We start from the raw sequence: 25,328 nt of genomic DNA, 5'->3' as shown, positions 1-25,328 counted from the left end.
CACAATGAGAAGCCCGCACACCGCAACGAAAAGTAGCCCCCGCTCGCGACAACTAGAGAAAGCCCACTGCAGCAACGAAGACCAAACGCAGCCAAAAAAATAAATAAAAAATTAATAAAAAAAAACAACAATTAAAAAAATCTTAAGAGATGAAATCTACTGAGACCTCAAATATTTCCAAATTTTAGTTGCTTCTAGTCTCATAGTTTAACTTTACTCTGATATATACACAGAATTACCATCCAAAAATAAAGTAAGCACCCAATTTGATAATTTGGAAAAGAATGAAGGAAACATAAGGAAACTAGTAGAAACAATAAGAAAACAGAAAAAGAAAGGAATTTGAAAAGAAATCCAAGAGCTTTCCATTGATTGGCTATTAAGAAAATCCTAGAGAATCAACTAAAAACCTATCAGAGCAAATAAGGAAGTTCAGTTAAGTGGCCAGCTACAAAATAGTGTTTAAAATAAATAAAACAAAAAACCAAAACTCTTGTATCCCAGCAATACCCAGTGAGATTGTGTACACACACACACACACACACACACACACACACACACACACACACACAATTAATGGCAAAGTTCATCCCACTACCCCAACTTCTCACAGTCCAGATTACTATTAGTCCTGACAGATGTTAGTTGCCTCCCCAGCATCCATTACCTTCCTTATCTTTACTAACAAAACCAGCTTAAAATACTAAATTTTCCACCCTCTTGTGCAGCAATGGATGACCGTGTGACACAGTACTGGTACAGCCCCTGGGTATGTGAGTTTTCCTAACTAAAAAGATGAAGTCTTTTAAGGGTAAGCCTTTTGGTTTTCTCCCTTGGTCTTCTCCCTCTGCTTGCCCAGAATGCAGACATGATAGGCTGGAATTGAAGCAGACGTATTGTAAATGAAAAGACAAAGCCAGCATGCTGATGGTGATGGAGCAGAAACAGAGAAAGAAGCCTGCTTCTCTGATGGCATCACTGAATCACTACACTTGCCCTGGATGGATTGCCTACTTCCAGATTTCTTTTAATGTGAGACATACAAACCCTGACTTCTTTAGTGATGGTTAGTGGAGTTTTCTTCTATATTTAGTTACATATCCTCCTGATACTGTTCTCTTATGTGAAGACCATAATATAGCCTTCATTTCCCTAAACACAAAAGCAGTCATTATTTGCAGATGATAGGATTTTATATCTGGAAGACTCAAAAGAATCAGCTAGAAATATGCGAACTAATTACAGAATCCAGGAAGGTGGATAATTGCAAAATACACATAATAAAATTAGTTTAATTCCATCTCTAGTTATGTTACAGAAGGTCGCAAAAGACCACCAGACCACCACGTGTCTCATGACAAGAAAACGAGACAAAGTGTTTCAGCCAAAATTCAAATTTTCTTTAGAGCCAAAGAGTTTGTATTCTAACCTTGCTATAACATCTCTTATTAGTTTAGTAGTTTGTAGATTCCTTTGGCTTTTCTGAATACACAATCATGTCATCTCCAAATGAAGACAGTTTTCCTTTTTCTTTTCCAATTTTTATGCCTTTTATTTATTTTTCTTTTGCACTGTCTAGGACCTTCAGTACAATGCTGGGCACAAGTGGAGAGAGTAGACATCCTTGACATGATTCCAATTTTAGGAGAAGGCGTTCAGTACTGAACCAGTAAGTATAATGTTAGCTCTAAGTTTTTCATAAATTTCCTTTATCATGTTACAGGAGTTCCTTTCTATTCCTCATTTAGCTGAGAGTTCTTCTCAAGAATGATTGCGGAATTTTATCAAATGATTTTTTCCTACCTTTTTAAGATGATCAGGTAGGTTTTCCTCCTTCATTTTGTTAATGTGAGAAGGTACATTAATTAAATTTTTAATGTTAAACCAATCTTATATTCCTGACCTCATCTAGTTATGATAGATATCTCTTTTTATATACTGCTAGGTTCGATTTATATTTTTTTGTTTAGGATTTACGCAGTCCCATTAATGTGGGATAGCTGCCTGACACAAATGATTGTAAGATGCACCATTATTTTACATAACACTAAGAAAGAAAAAGCTTCCAATTAAGATATGATACAATGCTAAAACAATATCAATTTTAACACAATCTGACATCAAAGATTTTGAAGTATGAAAAAATAAGGGTCTGAGAATCAATTAAACATGGTATATACTTTTTCACTTGACCCTCACAATAATCCTATATGAAAAGAGATAATCCTACAGACAAGAAAACAAGGCTCAGAAAGGTTAACAGTAACTTGCTCATGGTCCCAAAGCTGATGACTGAAGATCCAGAACACGAAGCCATTTTGTCTAGCTCTGAAGTCCATGTTCTTTTCATCATTTTTAATGGTCTAAGTACATCAATTAAAAGCTTGTCAGAGTGGATCAAAAAACAAGACCCAACTATACGTTGTCTATAAGAAACCCACTTTAAATACAAAGACACATATAAACTAAAAGTAAAGGGATGGAGAAAGATATAGCATGCTAACACTAATCCAAAGACAGTGGGAGTAGCTATATTAATTTCAGATGGAGCAGACTTCAGAACAAGGAAAATTACAAGGCATCAAGAGTGGCATTACATAATGATAAAAAGGCCAATACTCCAAGAAGACATAACAATCCTCAATGTGTACGCAGCCAACAAAAGAGCATCAAAATACATGAGGCAAAAACTGACAGAACCTCAAAGAGAAAGAGATGAATCCACTACTAGATCTGGAGACTTCAACACCCATCTATCAGAAGTGGACAGATCCAGCAGGCAGAAAATCAGTAAGGACATAGTTGAACTTATTAACAGCACCAAATAATCGACATCTATAGACTATTTCATCCAACAATAGCAGATTATACATTCTTCTCAAGCTCACAAGTAACATTCACCAAGACAGACCTCATTCTGGGCCATAAAACATACTTGAACAAACGTGAAAGAATAGAAATCATATGATGTATGCACTCAGACCACAATGGAATTAAATTAGAAACAGTGACATGGGGCTTCCCTGGTGGAGCAGTGGTTAAGAACCCGCCTGCCAATGCAGGGGACACGGGTTCGAGCCCTGGTCTGGGAAGATCCCACATGCTGCGGAGCAACTAAGCCCGTGAGCCACAACTACTGAGACTGTGCTCTAGAGCCCGCGAGCCACAACTACTGAGCCTGCGCACCAAAACTACTGAAGCCCGCGTGCCTAGAGCCCGTGCTCCGCAACAAGAGAAGCCACTGCAATGAGAAGCCCGTGCACCGCAAGGAAGAGCAGCCCCTGCTCGACGTAACCAAAGAAAGCCGCGTGTAGCAATGAAGACCCAATGCAGCCAAAAATAAATAAATAAATAAATATATTTTTAAAAAAAAGAAATAGTGACATGGAGGAAATAAGTCATTATACATTTGTTAAAACCCATAGAATGTACAACATCAAGAGGGAACCCTAATGTAGACTATGGACTTTGAGAGATAAGGATGTGTCAGTGTAGGTTCAACCGTAACAAATGAACCACTGTGGTGCATTGTTATGGGGGAGGCTGTGGGAACAGGGGGTATGGGGAGCTCTCTCTACATTTTGCTTCATTTTGCTGTGAACCTAAAACTGCTCTGAAAAATAAAATTTAGTAATTAAAAAAAAAAAATCATACCTGTACTTCATTTAATCTCAAAATTACACTGAGGCCCTTTTTAAAATTCATCTGACAATTTTTACACAAGAGTTAGCGTCTAATTCTCTGCCCCACTGTTATCTCATGGGGACAAAAAACCCATCTTCCCAGCCTGATTAAAAACTCTCTGATGGCCCACAGTACAAAGCAAAACTTACCAGGCCCCACTCAAGGGCAAGGGTTCAAAAACTCAGCCCCTAAATACTGCAGATTTAGGGCAGTGCGTTTCTGTGGGTTCTCTCCGCCTCTTTCCACGGGTATCCTGCAGTTCCTCTAGCGTAAGGCCCAACCATCTTGGGAAACTGGAACAGACTAAGGCGACAGATCACCATCCTCAGTGTTTCATTTTACCCAACAGCAGCAACAAAGCAGGACTAGACTTGGCTTAACCAGTAGGGTCTCTATTTTCAGCTGTGTGGCTGCAGGGGAACAGCTGAGAACATTTCGAACGTTCAGTACAGCCACTGCCCAGTGCAAGATCTAATGTGTCACACCTAATGAACAAATTTTTGCTCTTCTCCTAGGATCTCACACAGAGCCCGATAATTCTTGCTAGGAATTCATCTCTCCTAGGATTTAATCTCAATTTTATTTTTACCTTATCCCATATTCCCAGCCTTCTAAAAATATATTAGAATTCGGAATCCACAGTAGGTTTGTTGTTGTTTTGTCTTGTTTGAAATAGTCTCTACCCAGCTGGCACATAGGTGGTGAAAAGAAAAATAAAATCACCTTAATACTAGCGACTGTGGTTATAAAACTCTGCCACACAAAATGGGCCCTTTCTTCTCCTTCTCACCCTTCTCGGGACTTTGAGAACTTGCTGGCTGTAGAGTACTTGCTCCTTTAAATCTAGCTTTCTCCACTCCTAGCATTTTTGTTAACCATCCCTCAACTTCCCCCAATTTAATCCCATTTTCCTGGCGCTGAGATGAAGTGGTCTTTACACAGTCTTCCAGGCCACGTCCCCCCAGCACGCTCCCAAGAACTGCTGAAGACCTCTCAACACCAGCAGCAGCCCCAGCCCCATAGGAATAGTTGTTGAATACATAACAACTTCCATTTGTGCAGCTGATTTCTAGGAGTTCTAGACCTTATTCTTACATCTAAAACCACGAGTCACTCAAAGCTTAGGAAAACAAGCAAGTACATGGACCAGTACTCAAATCCTATTCTGAGACAGAGCTGGCCGGAAAATTCCCAAAAGCCCATATGTAAGCCCATGTCATCCATTTCGAAGCAAAGATTTCCTTCTATTCATCTCCATCCTCAGTATTTATATTTATGGGGAGTGATTAAAGAATTAACATGCAGTCAGTTCCACGTGTAGTTACCGGAGAAAATGGCTCCGGCCATTTCTGATCCTTAAGAATCAAGAAAATGTAAGGAGGCGGTCTGAACGATGAGGCCCAAGACATCTGATGGCAAGATAGTGTGCTCGGTTAAGTTCACAACAGTCTTTAATTAGACAAGGTGTTTTCTTCCAAAGACTAATACATATTTACAGGTTCTTTATAAGCTCACGTGGCATCATGTAATATGGTTGATTCCTATAAAGAGTTTAAAAACCTGAGCTGCCATCAGAGGAAGGATACAGAGGAAGAATTAGAACATGGGGCAGAGAGAGGCAAGTGAAGAATGGGGATTTCAAATTCCTTCCTCTCTCAAAGTCATGCAATAGGATTTAGAATGGGAGAAGTAAATTTGCAATTAGGTGGAAAACAGAAACTAAAGGCAAAGAGAAGCAACCTATAAACCATCACCAATACACAAATGTCCCAAAAGACATACTTATCTCAGTGTAAAAGGGAAATGCCCCTGGAGAAAAGGTGAGAAAGGTGAACTTCTTAATCATATGCCACAATTCTTCCCAGTCCCAAGCCTGCCACTAAAGCTTTGTGGCTACAGGCCATCTACCAGCCTCTAAGGTTCACTGCCCCCCTTCAAAAAATGAGACTAACAACTACCTCAGCCGGTTCTCATGAGGAAGTTCCTAACACAGCACCAGACACAGCAGTTAACATAAATATTAACTCTCCCCTTCCCTTTGTCAACTGGGAAGTGTAAGCTCATGACCATACTCACGACCAAAGAAAGAACGAGACAGTAGTAAAACCAGGCCTGTCTCTTCTGATACCTGGGTACCTGCTAAAAACTCAACCTTTACTCTGAAGCAGAAAGAGACCCTGCCAGAGTGTCCTTTCTGCTAAGGATTATCAGTAACGTTCCATTTGAATTCTAGAAAAGCAGAGGAACTCAACAGAGATCATTTGCTCCTTCTCTAAGCTAAAGGCATCTTAAGTAGAAGGCATTTTCTACTCAATATTCTTAGAATGAGTGGTTTGATTTCTTGCCGAAGAAGCTATATTGAAGTCATCTAATAGTCACAGGTCCCTGGATTTGCCTCTCAACACTAAAGCTTTCACTCTTGTTCCTTAGTCTGGAAGCCAAGCAGATGTGGGAGAGCAATCCATGCCACTTCTATCTCTTTTTGGAAGATCTACTTCTTCCAGAAGACAGAACGGATCAAGAAGACAGGGAAGAGTGCAGCTGGGCTATCTTAAAAGTAGGGCTCATCCAACCTGGACGCACTGGAGCTGAACACGGAAGCCGTGATACTTTCCCTAGACCATCTTCCCCATCGATTCAGCTCCCAGACACCAAAGATGGCTTAATTTGCATGTTTTAGCCTTATCTGAAAGAAAAATTCTTTCAAAAATAGATGATACTTGGGGCAAGCCGGGAAGAGAAAGGGGCAAAAGAGCTTGAAAGTAGGGAAGGACTCCGCGAATACTTGTGGGGTGTGCTCAAATGTTACGATCTCCTGCCCTATGGGAAGCAAGAAGGGACAGAGGAGGAAAAGGGGGCAGCCTGAGTTGTGTTTCTTGACGTGTGACAGGCAGCTCCTGAAATAGAAAGCCATAGGTTTCAAGTCTCAGGGGTATCACCTTCAAATATGTCAGGGTTCTAAGGGTGGATCAGTTTTCCCAACTGCTGACACCCTGCTGTGAGGAGAGATCCCAAGCAAAACACAAGCCTCTGACTGGGAGCCTTTGAGGTGGCAGGAGCCATGAGGAGTTCAAAGGCAAGGCCGGCCAATGGCTTGTACCTCCAAGAGCCGTGGGGGTGAAAGGTTACTAAAGCAGGAGCCACTGACCAATAAAACTGTGTTTGGTCAAACCTTCTCAGCAAAGGGACTAGAGATTCATTTCTCCCGTGCCCCGTTTCAGAGTTATCCATGCCTCTGAATCCCACTGTTCCCTAGGTCAGATCAGGGAGCTTCTTTAGTGATTAGCAGCTGACAAGCCCTGCCTCCTGGTTGGGTCCGTGGACTAGCTAAAAGGTGGATTGGAAACCTTTAATCAGACTCTGTCATCAAAAATAAATAAATAAGAGCACGACTTGGGTCAACTAGTTGTAAAGGAATCTGCCTGGGGTGAGATTTCCCGTGTTTGCTATGCTAAAATCAGGAGAAAGCATAAGTTTGTTTGATCAGAGAAGGTAAATATAAAGCAAGTCTCACTGCAACAGACACACTTGAAAGGCCTCTAGCCCTTTTAATTAAGACACACACACAAATACAATGTGTGAAGGGACTGAGGACGGGACTTGAGGGCTCGTTTCATCCCATGTCATGCCACATTAGGGCCATGTTCCCTCTTCCATCTGCTTCCCGTGTAGTAACCATTCCAGAGACGGCCGAGGAGCTAGTTTTTGGCAGGTTCTTTTTTTCTGGCTGTGGATACTAACTCACTCAGCAGTCAGGTCCCATGGGAGCCCTTCCACTGTCCCCACACATTCCCGGAGGAAGAGGAGTTGAGAAGCCTGTGGGCCCAATGCCTCTTATCACTGTGCCAGCTGACCAGAGGCACGTGGGCCCCTATAAGCCGCCTGCATCCGGGAATCTCCTTCTTCTGATCACATGTTATCAAGACAAACTCTCCTGTTGATCCTGAGTGGAAACTCCAATGTACGTTCCGTAAATTGGGACTCTGAACAGAGGGAGAAGTTTGAAATAGCTACACCTGCTATGTCAGTGGTTCTCACTTTTGTTTCCCCTGCTCTTTCTTACCTGGATGATGACATATACCTATGAGTAAGAATAACTGAGGTTCATCATGGCAAGGACTCTCAAGAGAAATTCATGTCCCCATTCTCCCACTCAGATTCAGATTTAAGAATCTGAGTGGGAGCAAGAGGGTTGAGAGAACTCAACCCTCAGTCTGCAGCTTCAAACAAAAACGCAAAGATCCCTCTAAAATACAAATGATATAAGATCATCAAAACCTGGCCAAATTAACATGGAAATTAAAAATACTTCAGTACATATATGGACTTCAAATACTTGAAGACAAACCACTTGCTCTGTTTAATAAAAAGTATTGGATTCTGAAAGATAAGAAGGACCTGCTCACCTCCTATTAAAGCCTTATCAAAATGGGAAATAAGTGCACATTTAAATACAACAAATTAGCCTTTAAGTTACAAGGAGAGAGAGAACTGTATTGCCAGAAATGGTTTACATGGAGCTACTTCTGTACCAGTCCTGGTCTGATCCAGTATTAAAGGTCTTTAAGTCAAATTGAATGTAATAAATATACATGATTGTTGTCTTACATTCCGAAGAACAGTAGCCTGGAATTACAAGGTTAATTGTGTTATTGTAAAGTAACCATGCAACTCCAAACTCTCTCAACCTCTTCGATGCTGAGGGAGATAGAAAAATATATAATAATCTATATTGAGATTTATAAATATAGACAGAAATCTAATGGATCAGTTTGACCCTTACTGAAGACCTGACAGTAGTGAATTCTTTACCAAATGTATCAACACTTGATAATTTACAAGTTACTGTTTTGTAAACAAACCTAGATATTTTTCTAAGTAGGTACATAATGAATTCAAACCTGCACTATGTTTCCTGTAATCAGCAATTATTTCTCAGAAATGCTTCACAAATAGTCCCACCCTGTAGGAAACCAGCCCCAAAGAGTCAGACAATCCTTATATAGGCTGAAAATTAATATTTAACACTTTTATTAGCGAGGCCATTTCCGGAAGCAATGCCCCATATCGTGGACTCGTTACAAGGGATTAACCAACCCGTGGTTAATTCTAGAGACGGTTCTCCAACCGGTGCCCAAAGAGGAAACTGACCATTCCACATACCCACACCCCTTGCAAAGGCTGTATGATGAAGACTGTTCATCATCATATATTTACTGAGAATTTCCAATATATTACTTGTTAGACATTTTTAGTAAGCTTATTAAAACTGTACCATAAGCAATAACATCCAGTCCAGTAAACTTCTTAACTAATTCTAGGATATCAATTTGTCAGAAATGTACAAAATAGTAGTTCTGTTGCTTTGGAGTTTGGGGCATTTTATTTTGTTTTATTGCTTGTTTGGTTTTTATACCTAATTACTCTCCCCACAGGAGCTACATGAGTAATGAAACAAACCAGTATTTTTTATTGTTTGCTCAATGAAAATCATCAATCCTAGATCAACAGCTATATCATTTGACTAACTTACTACAAAAATTCCTTGCTTTTGCCTCAACCTCAAGTTAAATGACTATTTTAACTTGAACACACTTGCAAAAGTACTCATGTCCAAAACTATTCGAAAAAGGGAAAATAATGTGTTTGTGCCAAAAGGGTGCCGAGCAGTTAAAAATATATGTCCACTGGATTTTGCTTATCTCTACTACCCTCTTCCTAAAAGCTTTAGTTAGGAGAAGAAGAGCAGACAGATATAAAGTAGATTCTTGGGGCATAATGCACCCAGCCAGCCGTCTGGAATCAAGGCTGGAAAGCTGAAAGCAGAAGGAGGGTGAGGATGTACTTTTCGAAACGCCTGGAAAAACATTCTGGTCAGGAGATGCCAGCGATTTTGAGGCTCCATCAAGCCACTGGCCTGGATCCAGGTAATGGTTTTTCCTTGCCCTCAGCTGTCTGCTGCTAGAGTTTTCCAGCGAAGAGAGAAAGGAAAAGTGGTGGAAGAGAGGGAGGGGCAGCTTCCAGTCCACCTCTCTGTAACCGAGAAGGTACGAAGGGCCAAGCACTGCGGGCTGACATTTATAGAGGGCCTGGCGCTTCCACAAAGCAGTCTGGGAGGATTACTGGGGGTTAGCAACCTGGTCTAAAAGGGGCAGTGAAGCAGACTGATGAAAGTCCCTTTGAATTCGCTAACAGTGACGCCGTGGGCACAGAGACAGCGAGCTGGAGCTGGCAGAGACGTGTGAGCAGAGGTCTAGCCAGTCAGATGGCCTTTAGGAAAAAAGCTACATTGTAAAGCTTGCTCCCTTAGCCCTTCAGGGCTGCCCAGCTCGCCTGCTGAAGCCTGAAAGCACAAACTACCAGCGGAACGGCATTTCTAATCGGGGATAAAAATAAAAGCCCTTGGAAAACCCTCCCTTGCCTAACCCTGGCTGCCCTGCCCCCACCAACCAGGAGCCAGGTATCCGGCCAAGGGCGAAGTTCCAGACCTGCAGAGGTTAATTATCTTGCTAGACTTTTCCCTCCAGATCACCGCTGTGCTGCCCAATCCCTTCTGCCCGGCATTTTTCTTCAATTTTAATATCAGAAGTTTCACACGCCTGCCAGAGCTCCTGGACTCGGCAAAAGGGCCCATATACCTGTCAGCAAACTGATAAGAACTTTAAAATGACTCCGCAGGGCCTCTTTATAAAGAAGAGCCAAAGAAGCCCATAAAGAAAGAGGGCAGGGGCCACGGAAACCAGCCGCTCACACTGTTTTAACGTGGCCTTAAAATGAGCTGCAGATTTATGGTAGTGTTTTAGCCCCTGGCCCAAGTCATCTGGGGATGAAGCGCTCGTCTCCGCTCTCCAGCGGGATTTCAAATATGGGATGGAGCTGACTGGAAAGGGATGGGGGAAGGGCGGCAGAGGCAGCAGGAGGAGGAGAGGGGAAGGGAAGCAGCAGAGAACAAGGAAAACCATATTCTTTCATTCTCCTTTCAGTAGGAGGTGAACAACAGCTATTCCTAAGAGGTATCTGACCGGTCCTCTTAAATTCACATAAAAATTTCCTTTATTTTTAGTACGTACCTAGTAAAACTCTAGTTCCTCAACTGTTCACCACCCAAATGTCAATTCTGATTTTGACTTTTCTCTTTAAGCTTATTTTTTAATCTTCTAGTTCAAAAAATGAATAAATGATCTAGCAGAGAACATGCTAAAAGCGGGGGGTAGTAGGGTGGGCAGAGACTCAGTACGAAAACTTTTCTCATTGGAAAGGGGAAAAAGTAATAGTACTTTATCCAAATGTGCCAATGAATTTTTTTTTCTTTAAGGTCAGGTACAGAACCACTGATTTTCATAAGCCATCCTGATCCTAACAGAAAAACAGAGAGGTGACCCTCCCTCCACGCCAAGATGAAGAAAGTACACCAGACCCACAGGAAAAAGTTCTGTTTCAAGTTTCCAAGCCCAGAAGCAAATGCATAATACATCCACATTGGTAACTCACTGTGGTTCCTGAAGACCAAGCTCCACACCAGGAGGCTCCTGCCAGCCTCAGACACAGACCCAGGCGGAGCGCTCCCAGATGACGGCCAGCAGGCGGACCAAGATCTAGATGCTTTAAGTCAGTGATTTCATTTAATCAACACAATTGCTCTATCGTATTATTATCCCCAGGTCTGAGATAAGAAAATTGATGCTTGGCAAAGCTAGGTAATTTGCCCACACTCACGAAGTTGACAGACAAGACACCACAGCTTGGGATGCAAATTCAGGTCTCTCCGAGTCAAAAGCCCATGTGGCTTCCGCTACCAACACTTCTCAGACTTTCTGGACTGGGACCCACACTAAGAAACATACAAATACATTTTATACTGCAACTCACCATGCGCATTCATACAAAAGAAACAAAGGTTTCAGGAAATATTTACCCTTGCTATGTCATAGTTTAGTATCTTTCTATTATCTTTCATTTTTAAAAAATAAAATGCCAGTCGAGACCCACTGAACTGACTTCATGATCCACTAATGAATCATGAGACCCTCAGTCTGGAACATACTGCAGTACCCAATGTCCCCCTTTCCCCCAAAAAGTCATCGGCTGGGATCAGAAAACCTGGGTTCAAGGGTAGGCTCAGCTCTGACCCTAGCAATTCATTCTCAAGATCACTTGAACTCTAGGGTTTATACGTCATTTATAAAACATGAGAAAGGGGTTGAATAATTTCTAAGGTCCCTTCCAGCTCTTTTTTTCCCTCAATCTCCTTAATTGATACTGCTTTCCCCTCTCATCACACATCCTTTCATTACTCTCCACTTGTCACTGACCTTCCCTTCCTTCTAACTCCCTACAAAGTTCTCTGCTACTGGGATTCCAATTCCCCCCCTCGGGCTGCTCCATCTGACCTACCGAGTCTTTCCCACAGAAGCCAGCCTCTGGGAGAAGGTCAGTACCTCTCAGAGCATCCTCTCTCCCTATTCGAGGCCAGCCAGTCGTGAAGCCCCCTTCACCTTCTGATCTGTTCCTGACTCTCCACAGTACGACTGAGTGACAGCACTTCTGGCCTCTTCATTCATATACTACTGAAAGTACTCTCCCCAGCACCGTGATGGCCTTTCTTACAGACAGGATCTGTGTCCCTCCCTCCCTCCCTTTTCAAAAATCTCCCTCAGTGTGCCCATACCATTCTAGGAACAAAGCAGGTACTCAATACATATTCATTGGACGGGTTTGCACTATGAAATCAGGGACTCTAATTCTCTAGATTTAGAGAATATTTAGGTGGGCTGCTCTAGGAAAAGTCGCCAAACCAATTAAAATTGGCATCACAATACAATAAGCGAGCATCTACAGACAGAGCTCCATCTACTACCCATGATGCTCGCCATGGACAAGGTATGCCCAGGTTGCCAAGGAAAGCAGCTTTATGGTCTCTCCATCTGGACTGTAAGGATTTAAATCTCAGAAGCTATACAAAATAACTGCAAATCAGCCCATACCTTAAAGACAGGGAAATTTATTTACAGGCCCTAGTGCACTATAAATTTGAGACAGTTCTATTAAAATGCTTTTCTTGGCTTCCCATCAGATACTTGGCAAGAGTCTTTTTCCAATAAGGTTCTTAATACTGAAGTTGAAAAAAAAGGTAAGTTAAACACATAAAAATGCTCTTCCTTAAGAGTTTCGATTAAATGAGTCCTTGTTTTATCCTACTTTAAACATACATTGACCCGTCTCCTTCACAACATGGATTTATACATTCAGGAAAACTCCAACAGAGTATACAGTGCTACTGAAACAAAATTATGAAACTCAAAATATCCCGTAATCACACTCTTCCCCAAGGCTCTCCCACTGGCCAAAGAGCCTGCCTTTGTATCAGACCATGGTTGTCTGTTTCACAGGGAGAACTCCAGGGATCAGGTCAGTGTGTTTGTTGAAGGGTAAGTGATCCAGTAGCTTTTTTTAGGGCAAGTACAAAAGTAGGGATGGGGAAATAGAGCTTGGAGTGGCATGTTGGGACTGGGGAGCGGGGGGGTGGGATGGGGTGGGGGGAGAGGAAGGGAAGCAGGGAACACTTGGCGTTTTTTAAAAGCCCTGAGAGTTCAGTTTATATATATTAGAAAATTTTCAGTTTCACAGTAGGGGGGATAAGAGTGACAGACATTATAATACTGATCCTGGAAATGAGAAGTGAAATCTTTTCCACATTCTTCATAACATATTTCCAGGGATGTGTCCAGTCCCAAGTGTCTCAAGCAACCACGTTTTGGGGAAGACTATCCCATAAGCAGTTAGCCTGAATTACTGGGAAGGGCATCCTGATTTTCAGCCTCGATCCAGGCCACAAAGCTCTATAATTTGCATAAAGTTGTGGGCAGCAAAAGAGTATGTTCCCTGTCTGTCCCTTACATATTGTGTGGTCTCGGGAGGATCACTTTACATCTCTTCTCTTCAGTTTCCTCACATTAAAAAATTCGGATTACTCCTCTCGCTGCCTATCTCACTACTCTGTTTACAGAGTTTGCTTTGTAAACTGTGTGTGTGTTGCGGGCTGGGGGGGGCGAGCAGGGGGAGGGAGGGAGGGAGAAATGGACACAGACTGCTAGGTAGCATCAATGGACACAACAGTCAAGCCACCAGCATAGGGAACCCTCAGAGAACACATCCCTCTGGACTGCTGAGGCTTCCAGATATCCGAGGGTTTACACCTTTAAGTGAACCACAAAACCTTTTTAAAAAATAAAACCAAATATTTTAGATAGAAAACTTTATAAAATATTTTACATGAAAGCCAATATTTTTAAAAAATATATATATGCTAAACAAAATTTAAACCCTCACTTAAAGACTGCAGGGCATCACCAAGAAGAGCCATTTCTGTATCTCCTCAGTTTGAAGATGCCCATCAGTAACATCTTCAAGGGGATGAAACAGAAACTATATTCAATGGTCAAAGTGATGGGAAGACTCATTTGGATGCCAGAAATCCAAAAGATGAAAAACAAACAAACACACGCATACTTCTTTGAACCGAGGAATTCCGCCATCTTACAATGACACGCCCATATCGTGAAGCGCACACAGCGGTCTGCATACATCCAAAGTGCCGAGAGTTCTATTTCTAAAATAGCTTTTCCGTCTTCTCTATTCATGCCTGACTGGCAGATGACCCATCTCACAGACCCTCAGGTGTAGTCTTTCTCTCTTTCAAATTTGTCACTTTTAGACTACTATGGCTATGGAAAGCGGATAATTTAATGTGCTGAAATTGCTGCCTCCCGTCGGGGCTCTCCCCTGAATAAAATGCATGAGCTCTGGTGGACACACACGCGCTTACTGTTCTGTGGTCTCTTCTGCTCTCTCCTCCGGCACAGCTACACCTAACTACAGTCCTGCTAGGTGAGGGTACCACAGTTTCTTCGATGGAAGTGTTCTTTTTCCTAATCAGCCCATTATACCTTCAAGTACTCCTCCATGGCACAAATATTTGGTAGGCTTAGTAGGAAAATATGAAGGCAGACTGAGATGGGTCAGTGTAATAGACTGAAAAGAAACGGATATTTTAACTTAGCCAAGCATTAAAGGAGAGATAGAGCAAAGAAGACGCTGAATGTTTCTGCCACCTCAAAGGCTCCTAGTCAATTGAGTACAAAGAAGAGTTCAAAGGCAAGGCAGGCTCCTGACTTCCACCTCCTAGTGTGGCTGAGGTTAGAGGTCACTGCTGGTGGAGCCACTGACCAATAAAAGAATGTTTGGAAACTCCGCTCAACAGATAAACTGGGGATCCGTTTACGCCTTCCCCCCTATCCACACAAACAGTTCTAACTATACAGTCCAGTGTCTATTCAGCCCTCCAATATCCCAGATTGCTTTCTTTTCCATTGTGATTCAAAGGGAGACTGGGGATGTGAATGTTCCATACGACTATAGAAAAATACTTCTTCCTGGTTTCCAATGTGAGAAAGATGGTTGACGGGACTCCCCATCTTTAAAGCTTACATCAAATGCTACCTCCCCAATAAAGCTGTCCCTAACAGCTTTAACCCGTACTTCCTCCCATGTCAGACCCCTGACATCCTTTGGAAAACGTGCACCGTCTTCTCAGCTTTCTTCAGGCTTATTCCCACACATCCCCAAGATGGCTGTTAGGCCTCAGTGGGTGGGGATCACAGGTTGCTTATCATCTCCCATCATCTCCCCTTGGGGGAAAAACATAATTAGGGCTGCACTGAATTAATTAACTAGTTAATTTAGCTCATAGGACAATTAAAGGCTGACTGGTAAGTTGGCTTTATACTGCTGTAACTATTAACCTCTCATTGAAGGAACTGGTTTTTAACTTAACCACAAAAAACCCCATAAGCCACCCCAGCTCTTTCAATGCCATATATGCCAGTACTGCTGGCTGTTCGCCTTTAGGGGTAGATAACACAGATGCAGGTTGTACTTCAAAAATCTTAGCTTGACCCCAGCTCTTACTTCAGGGTCTAGCCCTGCATTTAACGTTATGGCTGCTTCACTAGCGCATCTAAGGTCAGGTGGAAAACTTAATTAGGTTTCCTTGTCAGGCAGAATATCCTTCTCTCTTGGTACATCCTAACTCCTGAGTCATGTTAAGGATTTTCACCATGTATTCATCGATCAGATTATAGCCCCTGAACTCTAAGCTGCAAAAAGTTACTGCAATACCTTCGTCACCAAGATCCCACCCCACATCTCTGGGGTCAATTCAGAAACTCTGGCTCTATTCCATCACAGGAGAGCAGAATCCTGTGCTAAGTGCAGGAAGGAGCGGGTCTCGAGAGACCGGCTCTGAGGACAATGTCAACGTAGCTCACAGCACTTAGGACTTCTTGGAAACAAATACTCAAAAGGAAAATCAGTCACTTAAAAGTGGATGGAGCCCTCTGCTGGCTACAACTGTCCACGCAGGCCCTTGAGCCGGTTCTGAGTTGCTGAGCAAGAAAATCAGACCCTCTGTTCCTCGGTCTCAGCTCATTCTAACATGATCAACCAGGGGTTCCAAGGTATCAGCTACCGATGCAACCAGGTTTTCCCCTAAAAGTTTATGCCTGTCTTACAAAAAGACTCAAATTTGACCTCCCTAAAGAGAATTCACTAAGGTGTAAAAACTTTCCAGAACCAAGTGTGTGCTATTTTTTCAGTTACTCCTGCCAAGGTCAGATTAAATCAATGGAGGGTATACAGAAGGCAAAATGACAAGCATATTCGGGAAAGGACAAAAGAGAGAGATGATTAACTATCAATAGAAAAGTGGTTCCCAATCACAGAAATTCTGCTCCATGGGGGGCATTTGGTAACGTCTAGAGACATTGCCAGTTGTCACAACTTGGGAGACAGGTGTACTGCTGGCATCTGGCAGCTGAACTTACTCATCCTTTATAACTATCTGGGAATTGCTTCAACCAGATAATCTCACCTTTAGTTGAGATCAGTCCAGTCTAGAAATGTGAGGTTGGGAGAAGAAAAGAGGTCGTTTTGGAGATGTAGAATATTCAGAGAAAGGGGAGCAGGACTAAACGGGGCATGGCAGCAGAGTGCCAGAAGGTCTGAAAACAGCACAGAGAAAAGGGGCATCAGCAAGCAGAGGGAGGTTTAGAAACGGGAGGCAGGAAAGTACCAAGACTGCCTTTATCCTCCAAGTTGACATAATGTGGGTTATTCACCACCAGAGACAGTGACAGGCCCTCATGACAGGAGGTGGTCATGGGAAAGAGATGACCACTTAATTATTAATGTTGTCAAGGACAAGAGTTTCACAGCGTTTTTTAACAGCTGAATGAAACATGAGAGATGTTCTAGCCAATGCCTTGATTTCATAAATGAGGAAAGGAAAGTCCAAGGAGCTTTGGTAACTTGTCATGGTTGTATAATTAACAGGGACAGACCCAGAGCTCAAACTCGAGTCTTTTGACTCCAAGTGTGTCTCTTTGAACCAAAATAACCTAAAAGTACACTGTTTTAAGTAACCTTTAGTCATTCCATCTCAACGGTTCTATGATTCCAAGCCTGTCACCGAAAAGGCCGGCCAGGCTCGTCTCAGACCTATGGTTCCCAAACCAAGCTCCTGGAAAACAAGGGCATTCTGTGAGCTGACAGTGGGAGCTCTGCTTGGGAACTAAGTGATTCTCTTTCCAACACGAAGGTGGCTGGGGGGAGAAGGTAACTGGACAGAACTTGCTCATTTTTACCTACCCAGTGTTTTCTTAGCCTTTTAGACTAAATCTAGAAAAAGATATCTGATTTAGCAGATGATTTTCTATTTAATTATGTTAACAAATCAAGATGTCATAAAAAGAAACACAAAGAGCATAAATACCAGCGCCCTTCAAGGAGCATTTTCTTCTACATGAGTTGTAAGAATCACAGGTTTAGATCAAGAACACAGAGATCTCTAGACTGACTTTCTAATTCACTAAAACTCAGATGAGGTCAGGAGTTAAGTAACACACGGGGAAGCCCAGAAACTTAAAACGAACATGGGTGTGCTATGAAAAAACTTCAGGGAGGCTAAGCTCAACCTGTGATTTGTTTTCAAATCAGAACACCAAAATGTTTTACAGATGAGGCTACTGAGGTCCAGAGAAGGCAGATCCTTGGCCAAGGGCACAGAGTTAGTAACTGGGCAAGCTGGCATTCAACACAGGCAGGCTGGGGAAAGAACCTACAGACTTCATTACTGTGTGATGTGTCATCTCTTTGGTTTAAGAAGCTCAGTACCAAAATAAAGAGGGGGACTGACCACATTCACTAACTCCCTCCTAAAACCCTGAAATGACAATTAAGGGGAATTTTTAAAAATTAAGGCATAATCACTGAAAGATAAAGAGAACGGGGGAGGAGATAACAGCAACAAAATGTGGAAGCGGAAAAGCAGAAGGAAAGGTGGTAGCTGACGCTATAGGCCCAAGAGAGCGCATCCTAGATCAGCTGAGAAAAATCTGGGTTCCGCTGCAGAGACTCAGGGGAAAAGGCAGTGCTCAGGGCAGGAGGACAGATGGAAAATGTATTTAAGAAGCAGTCAGAAGCCCAGAATTCCTCCCCATTCCACACACAGCTGGGTGACTGCCCTGCCCTAGCCCAGACAGAGGCTTGAGGCTCGTTCCTGGGACAGGTTAGATACAGGGGTGCACGGGGCAGTTACATCCTCAACGCTGACAGCCCTCCAAACCTCTTCTCCAGCTCAGCACCTACATAGATAATTTTGATAGAAATAAAAACTTGTTAAAATCCATTAAAAAAAAAAAAAGAACTAGAGAGAACCATAATCTGAAAGGATACATACACCCCAGTATTCACTGCGGCTCTGTTTACAATAGTCAAGGCATGGAAGTAACCTAAATGTCCATCAACAGATGAACGGATAAAGAAGATGTGGCCCATATATACAATGGAATATTACTCAGCCATAAAAAAAGAATGAAGTAATGCCATTTGCAGCAACATGGATGGACCCAGAGATTATCATACTAAGTGAAGTAAGTCAGACAGAGAAAGACAAATATCATATGATATCACTTATATGTAGAATCTAAAAAAAATGGTACAAATGAACTTATTTACAAAACAGAAACAGAGGGACTTCGCTGGCGGTCCAGTGGTTAAGACCCTGCGCTTCCAATGCAGGGGGCGTTCGGTCCCTGGTTAGGGAACTAAGATCCCACATGCTGCGCTGCGTGCCGCACAGCACGGCCAAAAAAATAAATAAATAGAGTGGCTATATGTATGTGTATAACTGATTCACTGTACAGTAGAAACTAACACAACACTGTAAATCAACTATGCGCCAATAAAAATTTTTTAAAAAAAAAGAAAGGAAAAAAAGAAATAGAGACAACATGCACAGTACCAATACTGGGATAGTCTTTTTTCAGTTTTTAACTTGTTTCACATTTAAGCCCAACTAAACTCCTTTTGGGAGAGAGAAACGGCAGAAGGACTAAACAGGACACGTGGTGGATGCGTTAGACAGTGGAGAGCAGCCCAGAGGAAGGGGCATCAGAAGGTAGACGAGAGACCTGGGAGGGGAAGAGGGAGGGTGTACGTGTTCTGGGGAGAGGAGGGCACCTCCCAATCACGAGGGCCGCTGAAGGGGGGATCCAGGCCAGCTGACACCAAGACACTCTCGGGGTCAAGCCTCCTCAGAAGCATCACCCTGAAACGTGCTGGCTTCCACAGCCACCTCAGTCACCAGAACCCTCACCTGCCGTGTAAACCACCTTCCAGAGAGGGGCAGCTCTGCGTCCTGAGCACACCGCTGAGGTGTTACCCTAGCATCACAGCACGCTTACCTCAGGAGCATTTCTGAATCTCTGATAGTTATTATTCCAAACCTTACCTGATGCAACTCCCTAACGCTGCTTTCCTCTTTTAAGTTTGGCTGGTCAATGTAGTGGAGGAAATAAATCCCACTCCCGCACTCAGCAGCCATCGCTCTGTACCCAAGCAGCCAGGGCCACCCTTCCACGTCACCCACGCCCCCTCGCCCACAGGGCTGCCTGGCCCCTTACCTGTCTCTGCATTTCTTCAATCTGTCTTTGGGGGATGCTCTGCAGAATACTGTACACATCCGACATCTTTTCTTCTGGCACAGCCACAGATGCTCTAGAGACAAGAGCAAAACAACTGATGGACGCGCAGCCCTGTACACAAAGCACTGCTACGTACATTTCTCGTTTAATTCTCACAAGCAGAAGCAACAACACCCCAAACTACCCTCAGCCCCACAGTCCTTGCAGGGAGTAGTCCCTCTTCCTCGCCCCTTTCTCAGGGCTGACCAGCTCCCTCTCTCAGCTCCCCAGCACCACTCCATTCCTCTCCCATCCTCTGTCCACTCCCCACTGTGCTTCAGCCACACAGGTACCCTCTCAGTCTCCTGAACACACCACACCCTGCCTAACCACAAGGGCTCTGCGCGTCCAATTCTGCCTGCCTGGTCCTCTTCTTCACTCTTCACTGCCCGCTCCGAATTAACAATGACTCTTCTCCTTCAGCTACATTCCCCAATCCATTCATTTCCTCAGCATGTATTTATGGAGCCCCTACTATGTGCTAGGTCCTGGCAATACCACAGTGAACAAATCAGACATGGAAGGCAGGCCAGGGAGTGAGAGGACCAGGGGAACACCCGAGGGAGAGCATTCCAGGAGGAACAATAAACAAAAGGCCCTGAGGAAGCAGGGTGTCGGGAACGTTCCAGCAACAGCAAGGAGGCCAGTGTGGCAGGAGCACAGTAAAGGAGGTGGAGAATACCAGGCAATGAAGAGAAACAGGGGAGGGAGGGTCACAGCAAAGCCTCTGGGGCCTCCCTGGCCATTTAAGGACTTACGCTTTCACTGAGATAGAAAACCACAGAAGGGGTCAGGAAGGCACGGCACGATCTGGTTAGGTTCCAACAGGATCATTCTGCCTGAAGAGTTAGAACAAACTACAGAAAGCAGGAGCGGAAGCAGGGAGAACAGCTGGGGCCCCTTGCAGGGTCCAGGCAAGGGATGCTGAGAGAGAGGAAGTGATGAAAGTGACGAGGGAGCAGAGCCAGCAGGACGTGCCACCAGATTAGAGATGCTGGGTAAGGGAGAGAGGGCTCGATGACGACTTACCCTTCATAGATTCAGCAGAGTTGGTCATTACATTCGTCTAGGTTAATTTATTAAAACCTGAGACCCCCTCCGCCCACTAGCCTAGTCCATTAGGATGGAACCATGTCTGGTCCCAATCACCAGCATACCCGAGCACCTGGCACATTGCCTAGCACAATTGCGCTTAATAAATACTTGTTAAATAAGTAAATGATTTCTACCATACAGATGGGAAAACTGAGGCTCAAAAAGGTTAAATGATTGGCAAGATCACAAAGCTAGCCAGGAATAGAGCTGGTTATCTGAACCCCAGCCTTCTGTCTTCAAATCCAGAGCCCTTCCACCACTTATCCCTAATTACAACTACCCAAGCACATCTAGATCCTCGTAGGAATGAATATCTTCTCAGACTCAGCTCAGGGTCACTGCCTCTGAGAAGCCCTACCCGACCCCACAGCCAGCAAGGGTATGTGTCTCTTCCTCCCCCTCCAAGCATCCCATCCAGCCAGGGCTGCATCTCAGCTCTGCATCTGGTAATCACTGGCTTACTTGTCTATCTCCCACCACTGGACTAAGAGCTTCTCAGAGGCAAGACCTGACCTTGATCATCTTTGTATCCCCATACGCAACACAGTACCTGGCAAAGAGAGGGTGCTCAATACATATTTCCACAGATGAATAAGTGACTGGAAGTGGCTCATCACTTCTCCAGGACACAGAGAATCACACACCCTCCTCCTCCAGGCTGAACTGGGCTCCCTCCCTGTTCTGGGTTTCCATAGCACCCCCTGCATGCATCTGTTACAGCGTTTAGCATACAATACTATAATTGTGGGTTTGTCTTCCCCACTGGATTCTCACCTCCTTAAGAGCAGAGCCTGTATTATTCACGGTAGGCTTTCCAGTAAATGTGAAATAAATGAATGTACACATGAATGAATGCTACTTAAATTGTTCAAATACCTGTGGTGACCAGGCTTGAACAGGGTATCAAAAAAGGTGGGAGGGGCTTCCCTGGTGGCGCAGTGGTTGAGAGTCCGCCTGCCGATGCAGGGGACACGGGTTCGTGCCCTGGTCCGGGAAGATCCCACGTGCCGCGGAGCGGCTGGGCCCGTGAGCCGTGGCCGCTGAGCCTGCGCGTCCGGAGCCTGTGCTCCGCAACGGGAGAGGCCACAACAGTGAGAGGCCCGCATACCGCAAAAAAAAAAAAAAAAAAAGGTGGGAGAGGAGAAAGCAATTAAGCATTTGAGGCAAAGACAAGCCTGAGAGGTATGTACAAAAGGAACTCGTTTTCAAAAACCTTTAACCTCCAATGTCCTGGGGAAATGAAACAACAAGAGACGAGCAGACTACTCCATGAAGCACAGCACTGACAGTCATGTCCAGGCAGGACGCACGCGTGTCCATCCATCCACTGGGAGTGTTTCTAAGCTTTCACCCGTGTGCAGGCGCTCTGCCTCCAGCCAGCACTTCATGCAAATTCAACAGACTCTAGAGCAGTGGTTCTCAACGGTGGCTACAAATCAGAATTGCCCATGGAGCTTCAAAAGTCCTGAGGACAAGGCCCAGGTATGTGTTTAAAAGTTCTTCAGGTGAGTACACTCTACAGTCACAGCTGAGAACCACTGCTCTAGGTCAAGGGTAAACAGCCAGATGGTAAATATTTTAGGTTTTGCAAGCCACGTAATCTCTGTCATTTTAAACTACAGTACTCAACTCTGCCACTGTCACTCAAAAACAGCCGAAGATCATGTGTAAATGAATGGGTATGCTGTGATTCAATAAAACTTTATTTACAAACACTGGCAGCCTGCCATATTTGGCCCAAAGGCCTGTTGGCCAACCTCGGCTCCAGGCCAACGGACTAACTTTCCTTATGGAAAATATAGCAAAAACAGTCTGAAGGAGTAGTTCTCCAACCTAGCTATGCGTTACAATTGCTGGGGGGACTTTTAAAATCTAATCCATGCAGGACTCTTGGTGTAAAGTTTATCAGAAGGTAACACCCACCTCTTCCAGTCAAGAACTTCAGAGAAAGGCAAAATGTAGGAGTCTGCAATGATAACTGGGATACAGCCGGCCCGCAACACGTCACTCAACACCGCCTGGCCCAGCCGAGCTCCTCGAAGGACCACACAAAAAGTAGCCTCCTGCAGGAATACAGGCAGAGGGAGGGATTACATACCAATTTCACTGATCCACTTACTCTGATCCCGGCAGACCATGAAGTTCTCTCAAGGGCTGAAGCCAAGCAACACCAAAAATGTTGAAAGGTAACAGGTCACACCAGTAAGACTGAAAAGCTTAAGTGGCTGCAATGTTCTGGTTTTCCACTCTCCAGTATCAGCGCAATGCCTCCACTGCTGGCATTCTGAAAATGTTCACAACACACGTCTACGTCTTCCTCTGGACACTCAACAACGTGACTTTGCAAGGGCTGGATTCTTTCAGTCCTAGTGTGCTGTGTACACACACTGTGGCACAGTGGCTGCACAGCGCTCAGAACACTTACCTCCGCCTACCTTGTTATAGAATTATTTGATCTGGGCCTATCAGTCTCCCTAGAGGACCTCCTAAATAGGAAGTATCAAATCTCCTTTTATCTTTCTACTCCCTATGGCATCTAGAAGTGTGCTTTGCATATAGAAGACATTCACTTCATGAATGCAATGCCTTAGAAAACATAGGAAGACAGATATGTTCTATTTAGAAACAATCCATCGAACAAAAAGCAAAATCTCAAAAAATTTCTTCCTCGTTCACTGCCTCAAACTTGTACTCGATGTGGGACACGTTTGGGAAAGTGAGACATGTACACGAGAAGAAACAGCTGCAATAAGTCAACCAAAATAAGAAAAGACCCCATCTCTAATACTCAGTTTCTCCCAGTTTTTGCCTCTTCAGGAGGAAAAAAAGTTAAAAAACAGAACACTGTTTAATCTTTAAAGCTAGAGAAAAGGAAAGTTCAGAAAAAATATGAAGAAACTCAACATGCCAAATTCCTCCGGGGATAAACCAGAAAACAGCAAGAGTGGAAAAAGGGCATCAGTCATGGTGGAGGCGCAGGTGGACAGCTCGGCTGGCCCCAAAGAGTCGGTGTCCAGATGTGCACACACGTGCTGATAACCATTTTTCCTGTCTAGACAAAGGTTACTATAAATACTCGTGCTCACATCACCACTGTTATCAGTCAGACATTCCAGAGGAGATGCAGCACTTTTTGAAAGAAAGTATTTTAACAATCTCAGCATGGGCCAGTACTCTTTGGAGATTAAAAAAAAAAAAAAAAAAAATCACACCAGCTCCTTGATATTTCTCCTTGAACTAACCTGTCTGTATTTTAAATATTTAAGTGAACAAAACTCAATTTCTCCTTTCCTAGCCTCCAGGCCCTTGCAATGTGAACTATCCTGCTTATAAAACATCCCCAAAAGGACTACTCTGCTTCTGGTTATGGAAGCCCTGCCACTTCCACAATACCAGTAGGACAGGCTAAGGGCGGCAAAAACACCACGAGACAAAAACGGTAACAAAAAATAAAAACCTCCCACTCAGGAAAAGCTGACCATGGCCTTGCGGGTTGGCACAGTCAGAGGATACAAGCTGCACCTTCGAGAAGGAAGTTTCTCTGGGCTGGATTATGAATACAGTGATAAAGCAAAATACATATGCCTGCTTTGTCTATGTGGCTTTTCTGTAAATCTATGGGATTTGTGCTTTTGCAGTGAGATGAATATCTGAAAGGAGTAGGAACGCTCATAGGCCAAGCAGCTTTGCACAAACAGTACACAGATGCCAAAGCTCCTGGAGGTCCATGGCTGCAGTGAAGAGCAGTCTGTCTTCCTCTCCCCTTGGGGAGTGCTGCTAGCTGAGCGTGGGAAACACCTGTCTGCTGGGGTCAGTTTCACCTTGTGGATGTGACCTGTGCCGAGCCCTGAGAGAGGAGCCGGGTGGCACTCACCTGCAGCACCTGTGGGTAATCGAAGACCTGGTGCTTGTGGCAACGCTTTCGTGCAGCGGGGATGCCCTCGGAGAGGTTGGTGCACTTGTCCAGGACTAACGCCGCTTCTCCGTGTCTGGCCTGGAGGGCGGCCAGCTCCTCTCTGTACTCGGCATGCAGAGCCATCTGGGACGACAGGAGGAAGTACCGCCGTGGCCTACGAAGGACAAAACGAGGGACTGGGACCTTGCAGCCGCTGTGCGAGTCAAGGTGAGACCAACTTTGATATTAAACTTAATGGCAACAAGCATTTTCTCACCCTTCTTTATTCACATCCTTGACTTTTTGGGAAATTATACTCTGCGGCATTGCTGAATATCTAAAATATTATACAATCTAAGAAAGCAATCTATGTCTCATTCACATGCTGAAGCGTCATGCCGTCATTGAAGATTTCATTTGGGAAAAGTTCTTAATGTTTTCAGGAAATGCTTATAATATGCCGAGCTAAGGGAACAGGCTTTACGTGTGTGTGTATGTATATGTGTAAAGACAGAAACGGACTGACTGGTTGATTATTTGGAAGAACATCAAATGTTACCATTAGTTCTATATGA

At 43.9% G+C, this 25,328-nt stretch overlaps 1 protein-coding gene across 2 annotated transcripts in view; it reads right to left on the bottom strand.

Annotated features, from left to right (window-relative positions):
• The window catches only part of EXT2 (exostosin glycosyltransferase 2), a 129,542-nt gene that overhangs the window by 81,149 nt on the left and 23,065 nt on the right, over positions 1–25,328 (bottom strand). For both annotated transcript variants that reach the window (XM_060018751.1, XM_060018752.1), the window contains exons 5-7: positions 24,733–24,928; positions 22,782–22,921; positions 19,704–19,797 (exon numbers count right to left, since the gene is read on the bottom strand). In XM_060018751.1, the coding sequence (XP_059874734.1) occupies positions 19,704–19,797; positions 22,782–22,921; positions 24,733–24,928 (430 nt within the window). The remainder of the gene's footprint in view (positions 1–19,703; positions 19,798–22,781; positions 22,922–24,732; positions 24,929–25,328) is intronic.

Source organism: Delphinus delphis, chromosome 8 (genome assembly GCF_949987515.2).
Source record: "Delphinus delphis chromosome 8, mDelDel1.2, whole genome shotgun sequence".
Taxonomy (NCBI): domain Eukaryota; kingdom Metazoa; phylum Chordata; class Mammalia; order Artiodactyla; family Delphinidae; genus Delphinus; species Delphinus delphis.
This window is presented reverse-complemented; position numbering and strand designations above follow the sequence as displayed.